The sequence below is a fragment of the Cryptomeria japonica genome, chromosome 9, assembly GCF_030272615.1.
Source record: "Cryptomeria japonica chromosome 9, Sugi_1.0, whole genome shotgun sequence".
Lineage (NCBI taxonomy): Eukaryota > Viridiplantae > Streptophyta > Pinopsida > Cupressales > Cupressaceae > Cryptomeria > Cryptomeria japonica.
In genome coordinates, this window is record NC_081413.1 from 110,706,914 (window position 1) to 110,718,183 (window position 11,270).

Below are 11,270 nucleotides of genomic sequence, written 5' to 3' on the forward strand. Positions count from 1 at the left end.
ACCTTCCCTTTGAAATTCGCTCCTCCTCTTGAATGATACTTTCGCACTTCCTTTGTATACTCCAAATTGCATATGAAATGACAAATAATGATGTGAAAATAACAATTTTCACCCTCCCTTTATAGCGCTCACCTCTTATCATCCCCAAGGCCGACTTTTGTAAAAATATAGCAAAAAAAACGATTTTTTTCATAAATAACAAGGCCGACTCTCCAAACCAAACACTCCATTCGATTTTTTTTAATTAATTAATTAATTAATTATTAAATGCCTTTCAATTTTAATTAATAAATTTCGATTTTTTACAAGGCAAAATAATTAATTGATACCAAGCGCAATAGTTAAATATTAAATTTTCGAAACATATCGACTTTTAGCATTTAAATAAATTCAAAAATACTTGCTTTGGGCGCCAAAACTTGAAAACGGAAGATACGTACCTCATCGCCCTGGTCCCTTGGAGAGGGACAGGAGCGATCCATCAACTTTGTCATGATTCTTGCAATTTTGACGTCCAAAGTCCTCATTTGCACGTTCAAATCGACATTTTAGCTGGGTCCTTTGAGTTTGATTGACTTGTTTGTGCGAAGGAATGCCCTTGGATGTAATATCGCCCTGGTCCCTTGGAGAGGGACAGGAGCGATCCTAATGTTTTCACTTGAAATTCTCCATTTGGATATCAACTTTTCCTCGTATGGTGAATAATAACCTTGCTTGTTCATTCCATGCTTGTTCCACTTGATTTTCACAAGGCATTTTGATGTTTAAAGGATCATCGCCCTTGTCCCTTGGAGAGGGACAGGAGCGATCCTTGTCTTTTCTCCATTTTAAGCTCAAACTGGTAATATTTAACGTCTATCTCCCTTTGTATCGCCTTCCAAATGATGTTTAAAACCTTGTGCAACCTTATTTCAACGTGATCTTTAAAGGATATCATGTGTTTTGGCAAATATCGCCCTGGTCCTTGTCCAAAGGACAGGAGCGATATGAGTTCCTTGCACAAATTGGTAACACTTTGACGTTCAAAACTCTTGCATATCATCTTCAAATGACACCTTATACCTTGTGTGACCCCGAAAAACCCTGACTTGGCATGAACTTGAAGGAAAATGAAGGATCCCATACAAATCGCCCTGGTCCCTTGGAGAGGGACAGGAGCGATATAGCTTCTGTGTTCAATTTAAGGATCTTTTAACGTTTGAAGTCTTTGTATATCACCTTCTAATCATGCCTTGGACCTCATACGACCTTGCAAAACCTTGACCTTACGTGATCTTTGAGGGATTTAGCCAATATGATTAATATCGCTCTGGTCCCTTGGAGAGGGACAGGAGCGAACTTCAAGGTTTTGAGCTTGTTCTTGCGTTCTTCAACTTGCCATTGCTTTCAATGCGTAAAATGAAGTCCCTTGATTCTCCTTAATCACTTAACACTTGATAAACTTTCAAAATCTTGGCCTTTATAGGAATTTCGCTCTGGTCCCTACCTGAGGGACAGGAGCGAATTAGATGTCTTGGTGCAAATCCTTCATCTTTGGCAATTTTTGATGCTTTGTGCTTGATTGAGACGCTTCGAAATGTCCTTGCCACCTCTCTCCTTGACTTGGAGTGGTTTGAATTTGAGGAAAAGGCAACATAACTAAGATATCGCCCTGGTCCCTTGGAGAGGGACAGGAGCGAATTTGTACTTGTAGTCTCCATCACACTTCGCCAGCTTCCAAATTTATCTTCAACGGTCTCGCCATACTTCATTTCATTCATTCATGCCTTGAGATCGGTTGTAACTTGGCAAGAAAATCATCTATAACAAAAATCGCTCTGGTCCCTTCCTGAGGGACAGGAGCGAACTAGGCATTTTGGGTCCTTGCTGACGTTTCAAAATCTTCAATTTGTATTCAATGAGTTCATTTCACATCCTTCCTTGCCTTCAAACATAAACTTGACTTGATCTTCGCCTGAATCTCGCCTTATGAAGAACATCGCTCTGGTCCCTTGGAGAGGGACGGGAGCTACAAAGTATTTCGCCCTGGTCCCTTGGAGAGGGACAGGAGCGAATTTGACCCTCTAGGCAAAAACTTCATCATTTCGTTGTTTTTGATCAAGTCTGGATGCTCTATCATGCTCATTTCGTCCTTCACCATGCCTTTGATGTCTCGATTCGTCCAAACAAGGTCAGGAATGGCTCAACTAAGCATTTTCGCTCTGGTCCCTTGGTGATGGACACGAGCGATTTGCCTTGGTCCCTTGGAGAGGGACAGGAGCGCTTTTCGCTCTGGACCCTTGGAGAAGGACACGAGCGAAATTTGACTTTTCGCACTCTCTATCAGGATAATTTTTATGGAATATAACATTTCCTTCTATGTTTCTTCTTTCTTATACTTTAAGTTATATTCCATATATACTTTCAGGATGTTTGAGAGTAGTTTCAGACCTCCAGGAGTTATATTGCAAAATCTAGTTTTTTGAGGTTTTTTCAGTTTCCAGACTTAGTCAAATTCAGGATCAGGGCATTCCAGACTTAGCCAAATTTCAGGATCAGGACCTCACTCAAGCCGGACTTGCTATCCTATGTGATCCCCTGGGCAACGTTCAAAATGCAAAGGCTAGCTAACAAAACCCTAAAAAACCGAAAGAACAAACCCTAAAAAGCAAAAAATATGGGTCCCCATTTGCAATGGGGCGATGTGTGAAAACGTCACAACAGTCCCCCAGTCCCCGAAACCGTCCCCTCATCCCCCCATCAGGAAACTCCGTGGAACTATGACAAATTCTTATCTTTGAGTTGGTGGCTCTCAAATGCTATGGGTCTTCCTTCTTGCATGAGCACTACTCCAATGCTATGTCTGAAAGCATCACTTTCCACAATAAATGTTTTAGAAAACTGTGTAGTAGCTAGGACTAGAGTTGTGCACATGGCTTCTTTTAGCTGCTCAAATGCCTGGGTAGCTATTTCATTCAATTGGAAGGGATCCTTCTTCAATAATGCTGTGACAGATGATGCTACACTACCATAATTCTATACAAATTGGTGATAATAACTTGTAAGCCCTTAGAAACCCTATAGATTCTTGAGGATCCTACGCATTTTCCATTTTACAATGTTCTGATCTTATAAGGCTCCACCTGACTCCCTCATGTGAAACAATATGACCAAAATACTCCACTTCTTTGATTTCAAACACACACTTTGATGGCTTAGCATGCAATTCAAGCTACTCAAGAATGTTGGAGATGTGGCTTACATGTTGCTAGCATTCCTCTCATGTTTTGCTAAATATTACGATGTCATTAAAAAATACCAAATTTTGTAGAAATGGCTTGAAGATAGAGTTCATCAAAATTTGAAATATAGATGGTTCATTTGTGAGACCAAAAGTCATTGCCAAAGACTCATACTGGCTTTCATGGGTCTGAAAATTTCTCTTATGTACAATCTCATCTCTGTTTTTAACTCTATGATAACTAGAACGAAGACCAAATTCGGTAAAATAAACATCATTAACCTCATCTAACGAATTGTCGATTGCTAGAATGGGAAACTTATCTTTTATGATGTACTTGTTGAGCTCTCTATAGTTAGGATTCATCCAAATTCATCTTTCTTCCACGTCATTACTACTAGAAAGGAGTAAGCATGCTGGTTATGCCTGATAATAATTGCTTCTTATGTCTCTTGAACCATCTTCTTGATCTCACTTTTTTCATACATATGGATACTTGGAAGGCTTGATGTTTGGTGGTTGGCTCTTTGGTACCAGTTGAATGGCATGATCATGATTTCTTTTAGGAGGCAATGCTTTTGGCATCTCACCAAAAACTATTGCATGCATAGCTACAACTGCTTGCAGATCCAGTGGTGTAGAAGTCTCTTCTAATGAAAACAATTGGGCTGCAAACCCATCTGCACTTTTGTTAAGCATCTTTTGCATTTGATGAGAGCTTACCACCTATGGAGACTTTGCGCACAATCCTCTTAGTTCTCCTATCCTTCCCTCTGAGTGAAAACACATGAATAAATCTTGGAAGTTCATCTTGATTGTCTTCAAATTAGTAATCCATTGATATGTTAGTACAAGATCTACTACACCAATGGAGATAACAAACATATAGCACTCAAGTTTATATTCTCCCTTGAACAATTTAATGTTATGGCATTTCCCTAAACAATTGATAGTGCCCCCATCTGCTATCATGACTTGAAGTTTTGGAGTTGAATATATAAAAGAATTTAGATGAGAAAACCGATTTTCTGTTGATGAAGTTGTGAGTACTTCCTAAGTCTATCAACACTGTCATTCTCTCTTTCTTCATGAAACACACTACATTGAAAGTTTGTGGGGTGCTCATGCTAGAAAATGCATGAAAAAAAATTGTTGGTTGGGGGTCTCCTGATTCTTATTCTGGCGCATTAACTTCATCATATTCTTCCTTAAGAGTACCTTCAATATAGAACAATTTTTTTTTTTTTGCACAATTTTTATTTTTAATTTTTTTTATAATGGCTGGTAAACTTTTTAACGTGATCGGTGACGCTGGCATGACACGCCCTCCGGCTCCACGTGAAACGCTTTTGACCTGGAGCTATGAACCGGTGAGGCCACAACCAGGGGACTTCATCCCCACACTTCACTTGTTCAAACCCGCGAGCACAACGACCCAGCGAAGACACAAGGCCTGCGAGCACAATGGCCCAACAGGGGTTTGAACCTTGGTGGCCGCTTCACCAACAAAGTGTTTTAACTGCGACACTACATGTCCGAAGACTTTTTTGCACAATTAAAACATAATCCTTTTGCCTTTTATTTTTCAAATTGGTTGGAGTCAATGTAGTGGGTTGTGAATGGTTGTGCTGAGAAGCTCTTCTCTCCTATGCTATTGAACCCTTATCTTCTAGGAATTAATGACTTCTCTTTCTCTTGGCGTGCTAGGACAAAAGGCGTGGATATAGAAGTAATGCTCAACATGTGTACGTTATGTTGGATGTGATCCTTGAGATCACCTAGAAATAAGTCATTCACGTTCTCTTTTGGAATTGTATCTATTTTCAAGGATAGTTTATGGAATCACTGAATATAATCCTTGATTTATCTTGTTTGTCATAGTTTAGCTAATTGGCTAAACTAGTTTTCTGACACACTATTACTATAGTGTGACTGTAACTCTTTTGTACAACTTGACTATGTGACAGTGAGAGCCTTTTTCTTCCTTTGCACACATAGCCATTGATACCAATTGAATTGCTTTGGTAGATATAAGGAAGCCATTGTCACTTTTTGCCCACTTGGAATCTGATACACTTAAAAAAAAAATCTCCATTTGATTGATCCAAGTTAAGGGATCCTTGCCATCAAACTTGCATATATTCACCTTCGGTATCAGGTTCTTATATCCCATATGTGTGTTAGCATTTGGATCAAGATTGACTAGCTTGGATGATCCACCGTGGCCACTTGAAACATCTGGTTGCGAGCCTGATTGATTCTGGATAAAAGCATTGATATTTGCCAATGTGCTATGGATGCTACATATATATCCTTGATTGATATCCAATTTTCCTTTTGAGTGTTAAATATCCTCCTTTTTATCTTCCATGGATATGGTATCCATCTCCTCTACTAATGAATCACCTTTGTTAGGAGTCTTACTAGGAGTGCAGGAATTCTCGCCCCTACTTCTAGACTCTATGGTCCAGCTATACAGTGCAAAATCTTTTTTTTGGATCCTTGATTGGATGATTTTAGAATTTTTTTTCAGCCCCAAAATAAAAATGTCAAATAGTGTACGCTGAATGATTCTTTTCAAGCTTTCCAAAAATGTAAACAAACTTAATCAATAATTTTCTTAATTTTGGCAGGTGGTATATGATGTCACTGACCAGGAGAGCTTCAACAATGTCAAGCAATGGTTGAATGAGATTGACCGCTATGCGAGTGAAAATGTGAATAAGTTGCTTGTTGGTAACAAGAATGATTTGACTGCAAAGAAAGTAGTTGATTATCAAACAGCTAAGGTAATTTTATAGAATAACTGTTTATAAAAGCTTAAGGTGCATGTTTGTTTCTGTCAATTTCTTTATGCCCCGAGTATTATAAATTTGTTTAATTCACTGTAGACAAATAGCAGCTTTTCTCTTCTTTATCACTAGTTTGAACAGTTTTTCTAGTTTTGAGTGTGGTTTGACAATAAACGCTCTTTTTAGTTCTATAACATGTGTTGCTCAGAAAATATTCGCATATAGTGGAAAACCTTTAATTTTATCAGTGTATTAATTGGCAATCTGAACCCCACGACCTTATATGATATTACTTCATGTTTTTACTGTCAAGTAAAAATAGGGTTTTCACTAGAGTCTCTTACTAGTTAGTTCAGAAATATGGCCATACGCATGGATTTGGGTCAATATCACTGGAGGTGTAAAACTATGCAAGAAGGCATCCAAAATTCCTGCATTGAGCTTGGCACCTGCAAATAAAGCCACTGCTAATTTTCTCTTAACTAAATACAATAATCCTTTACATGTCCAAAATAGGTTTGGCAGGCAAAGGGAAAGGGAGTTTACTAAAAAATTATCATACATAAAGCCTATCTAAAATAGCATAGTCATAGCAATATCATAAGTCTAATAATCTCATGTTAACCCCAGTTTGGTGCATGGCATTTGAGACAGTTTCATGTTAATATTTGTCTTCAACGACCTCGATTCAACTGTTCTATGTACTTGGATTTTTGGTTGCCATTCTCACATAAACTATGCCTGACATAATATTATGAATTTTAAGTGATCATGAATTGGCGTAAAGCACATACACAGAGTTTAAAATACTGGTTATTAGAAGTTGAAATCTTTAACTGAAACACATCCTTATTACTGAAAATCCTGGGTCACTTTTCAAAACTTCTTTAACAGTGACAAACAGTGGCTCGGAGTGATTGAGATGCAATTTTTGAAGGGGCTCATAAATACCATCCTGTTAGGTTGTTAAAGTGTATAAGTTCTAGTCATTCCCAATGCTAATAGTTTTATTTCTATGTTTTATGATTCTTTTTTGTCTAGTTTGTAATTGGTTAATCATATTAGTATTCCATTTACATGGCATTGACATGGTGTAGTAGAAGTGTAAATGGAGTTTAATTACCTGGATTTAAAACTGAAAAACTTAGCAAAAACTAGGGAGCAATATAATAAAGAACAATGTACTTTTTAAGTGATAACCTATTGGAATTCAACTCTGTAGTTTTGAGTCAAATGCTCATCAACCATATTTTATGTAAAGTGCTTCAAAAGAATTCATCTCTCATCATCATAAATGATCCACTTAGCACTCGTTGCTGCTAGATAATGCTCATTAGAACTTCTTGGCAGGTCATGTGGGATTCAACTGTGTAGTTTTGAGTCAATCCTCATTGAATCAGATTTGGTTTAGATAACTAATCTCTCATGACCATGACTAGTCCCCACTTAGCATTCAATGCATCTAGGTGACACTCTCATGGGTGAAGTGTTAGGTCCTGGAGACAACTGAGAGGTGGGGGGAGGGGGGTGTGAATCAGTTGTCCAATAAATTCAAACCAAAATTAACTTAACCAAAACTTAATTCTTAATACCGGTAAACCAAACTTTATGCCGGTAGACAGTTTTATCAATTAATTGCAGTACCGGTAAAGATTAATGCATGAAACAGAAAGACAATAACATCCACAACACATAACACAGATATTTGTACGTGGAAACCCTGTAAGGGGAAAAACCATGGTGGGAAGCCTTACCCACAATCAGATGATACTACTGCAGATAGTATGTGTGTACAATATGGAGTCTGCACATGCAGAAAGGTCAGCTGCCTAGAGCTCATTGCTCAATCACAAAATGGGAGTCACACTGACTACAATTGGATGGTTAAATCCAATGACAATGTACTGCTCAAAATAGCATTTTCATATGCTGGATTCAGTACCGGTTTAGCTCTGATATGCCTTCTCAATAGCTTCCTTCAATCTTAAATGATGTCTACGTGTATAGCTCTGCTTATTTTCGCATATACCTTATTCACACTTGCTTACATTGCCATATCAATCTCACAAATGAGATCTTACATTTATACCATAGCCTAAGACCAATTGAGTAGGTCGGCTCACTAAAGAAGATATTACAATAAAATCATTATGTGATGCATCATGTTGGCTCAATGCATTTACAATAATAACAAATCATCTTCATAATGTGCTGTGCTGATCTGGAATAGATATGCTTGCCGGTGCATAACTTGGACCTATTTGCCAATAACAACAAATATGCAAACCAATGAACAAATCGCCAAAACCAAGTGATCAAATAGTGTCTTCGACATAACCAAGTAGTCTCCAAGTCATTCCAAGTGTTGGTGAACAATATAACCTGCCGGTGAACCAAATACCGGTGATTGTGCATAAGTCACTGACTTGCCAGTGAACATAATCAAAGATCTCCAAGTGCTGATAAATGTTGACAAGTGTTGACATCAATGACAAAACCAATGCAACACATCCAAAATACCAACAATCTCCCCCTTTGGCATTGATGGCAACACAAGATGGAAAAACCATCAAAGTGCCAAAACAGAAATGCCAAAAACCAAAAACCAACAATCTCCCAAAGAGATCATTTAACCAGAAATCAAAATACAGATACAGAGAGTAATAATCTCTCCAACAATTTCTCCCCAAAGTAACAGTGTCTCCCCCCAAGGATAATGTGTTTTTTCATAGATATCTCTCCCCCTTTGACATCAAATGCCAAAGCAATACAAAAACCAGATTCAAATACAAAATACCAACTTGAAGAACTAGCACAAGAACCCATCTCTCACAACCATGAATGCTCCACTTAACATTCATTCACTCTAGATGACATGTCACCTAGATTAAATGGATGCCCATGCAAGTGTCAACTAGGTTGAATGAATGCTAAGTGGACCATTCATGGCTGTGAGAGTTGGGTTCTTCTTTTGGTGCTTCATCCATGTGAGTGTCACCTAGATGCAATGAATGCTAAATGGACCATAAAGGTCATGAGGGACGAGTCCTTCTAAACCACATAGTTTAGTTTGGATAAATCATCTCACATAATCTGATACACCATGGAAACATGTGTATGAAAATGTACTCTGTAAAAATATATAAATAAAGTAATGTTGTTATTTTATGTCAAATATAGTGCGTATAGATTAAGAAAAGACGTTATGCATTATATAATTGTTAATTATAAAAAAATGCATAGGACTTTCAAAGAATCATTTTTTACTTTCACCTAAAAGGATATGTATAAAAGACAAATGGCTGGATAGCTTTGTCATGAAGCTTGGCCTACCATTTCAGGGGTAGTCCTGCATTTTTAACCGAAACCCTCATTTGGTACAAATTAAAAGAAAACCCATCATTTCAGTTTAAATTTTATCTTCTACAAGAAATATATTCAAACTAAAACTTCAAGAAAATCTAAAATACCTTATCCCTAACTTTAAATAAAAAATGTTCAGTCTGCCTTTGCTCTTTACTTTTCTGTATTAATTGTGTGTGTGTGTATAGCTCTAAACCACTTTTGGATATCTGGGGAAAACTTGGGTAAGGGCACAAAAAATGTGGTGGGTCATGATTACTTGGGATTATTCATGGGTTTTCTAAGTGTATTGCTACTATGGGTCGACAAAGTTACAATAGATTCTTGGGTTGGTGTTTTATGTGTTGATAAATTTTCTGCTACTAATTTCATCTTGTTGATTGTCTTTCTTTGCAATTATTATAGACTGGACTTCTGCTGAATGAATGTGAATTACTTGTGTTTCCAGTCGTTTGCCGATGAGATTGGGATTCCATTTTTAGAGACAAGTGCTAAGAATGCAACAAATGTGGAGGAAGCTTTCATGACCATGGCTGCTGAAATAAAGAACAGGTGTGTTGTATTATGACATTGATCTTTCATATCCCTTTGGAATAGAAGGAAGAGATGTTAAAATGTTACTAAATAAGAAAACTATTCAACCAAAGAAAAGTCTTAAAAAGTGTAAGGTATGATTTTTTCCCTATGAATACTTCAAATATTTGTTTGCTGTGCATGCCTAGGCTTTATAATGATCTGGACCACATGTTTTTAATCATTCTTGTCTCATGCTTTCAAAGTTTTAAGACTTTTTGTTGCAATAAAGAAATTTCAGACTAATGCTATAACATGCTTACTTTGTTGGGGGAAGGGGAAGGGAGGAATGTGCCCTGAAACAATGTTATAGATTTACATAATCTCTATGGTTTTTATTGCAGGATGGCCAGTCAACCGGCCATGAATACTACAAGACCAAGTACAATTCAAATGAAAGGAGAACCAGTTGCCTCTAAGAGTGGCTGCTGCTCATAGATGATGCAGATTTGTGTTAAGACTTGTACAATATTGATTTCTCAGGCTACACATTTGGATTCATTTATCTGTATTGTGTGATTGCTCCAAAGAGGTCTAGAATTCATGGAGACCTATAATCTCAACTGTCTATTGCAAATCCGATCTCCTTGATTGGAGTTGACTACTATTTAAGAATAATGTATAGTGATTTACTATTCACACATTGCCAAGTGTGATAAACATTCTCAAAATTCTCTAAATGGTCTTATTTTGGTCATTTTTGGAGGAATGTGAGTTGTTATATTTTGATTATTACATCAGGCTTTCCACTAGACACTGTAACGTGTTATTCAATGGTTTAAATATAATTTGAGATAGCATCCATTCATTCCCTTCACCTTTGTTAACTGATTGTGTCATTTAGTCTAGCATTTGTGAATAACATACAAGTTTTGAGCTTTTTGATATATAGGTTTTCATTTCCTCCTCCATTGCTTCTTCGCTTGTTACAAACATTTTCACTAATTGAATCTGTTGAGACATAGACCAGCTAGGACTCGAACCTAGGACCTTCCATACGCTGCTGGAGTGGTCTACCACTGAGCTACTGGCCCCTCTTGGACCAGTCCATCGTCGGTCCGGGTGTGGCTTATTTCCAACATCAACACCCCCCCTTAAGCCACACCTCTCGTGTGCTTGGGGCTCCTAGCTTGGACCTGGCTCTGATACCATGTTGATTTTAAGGTAGTGGCCCCCTTAAGCCACACCTCTCGTGTGCTTGGGGCTCCTAGCTTGGACCTGGCTCTGATACCATGTTGATTTTAAGGTAGTGCTTGTTAACCACAGGCAAAGATCAGATCTGTTGCCTTCCCAACCATAGACGATAAGCTCTTATCATCACC

The 11,270-nt window shown here is 37.8% G+C and overlaps 1 protein-coding gene across 1 annotated transcript in view; it reads left to right on the top strand.

Moving 5' to 3' along the window:
* The window catches only part of LOC131062796 (ras-related protein RIC1), a 58,180-nt gene extending 47,419 nt beyond the window's left edge, over nucleotides 1–10,761 (top strand). Inside the window, exons 6-8 of the mRNA XM_057996530.2 lie at nucleotides 5,854–6,009; nucleotides 9,824–9,927; nucleotides 10,293–10,761. Coding sequence (XP_057852513.1) covers nucleotides 5,854–6,009; nucleotides 9,824–9,927; nucleotides 10,293–10,386 — 354 coding nt within the window. The 3' untranslated portion in view covers nucleotides 10,387–10,761. The remainder of the gene's footprint in view (nucleotides 1–5,853; nucleotides 6,010–9,823; nucleotides 9,928–10,292) is intronic.
* The last annotated feature ends 509 nt before the right edge of the window (nucleotides 10,762–11,270 follow it).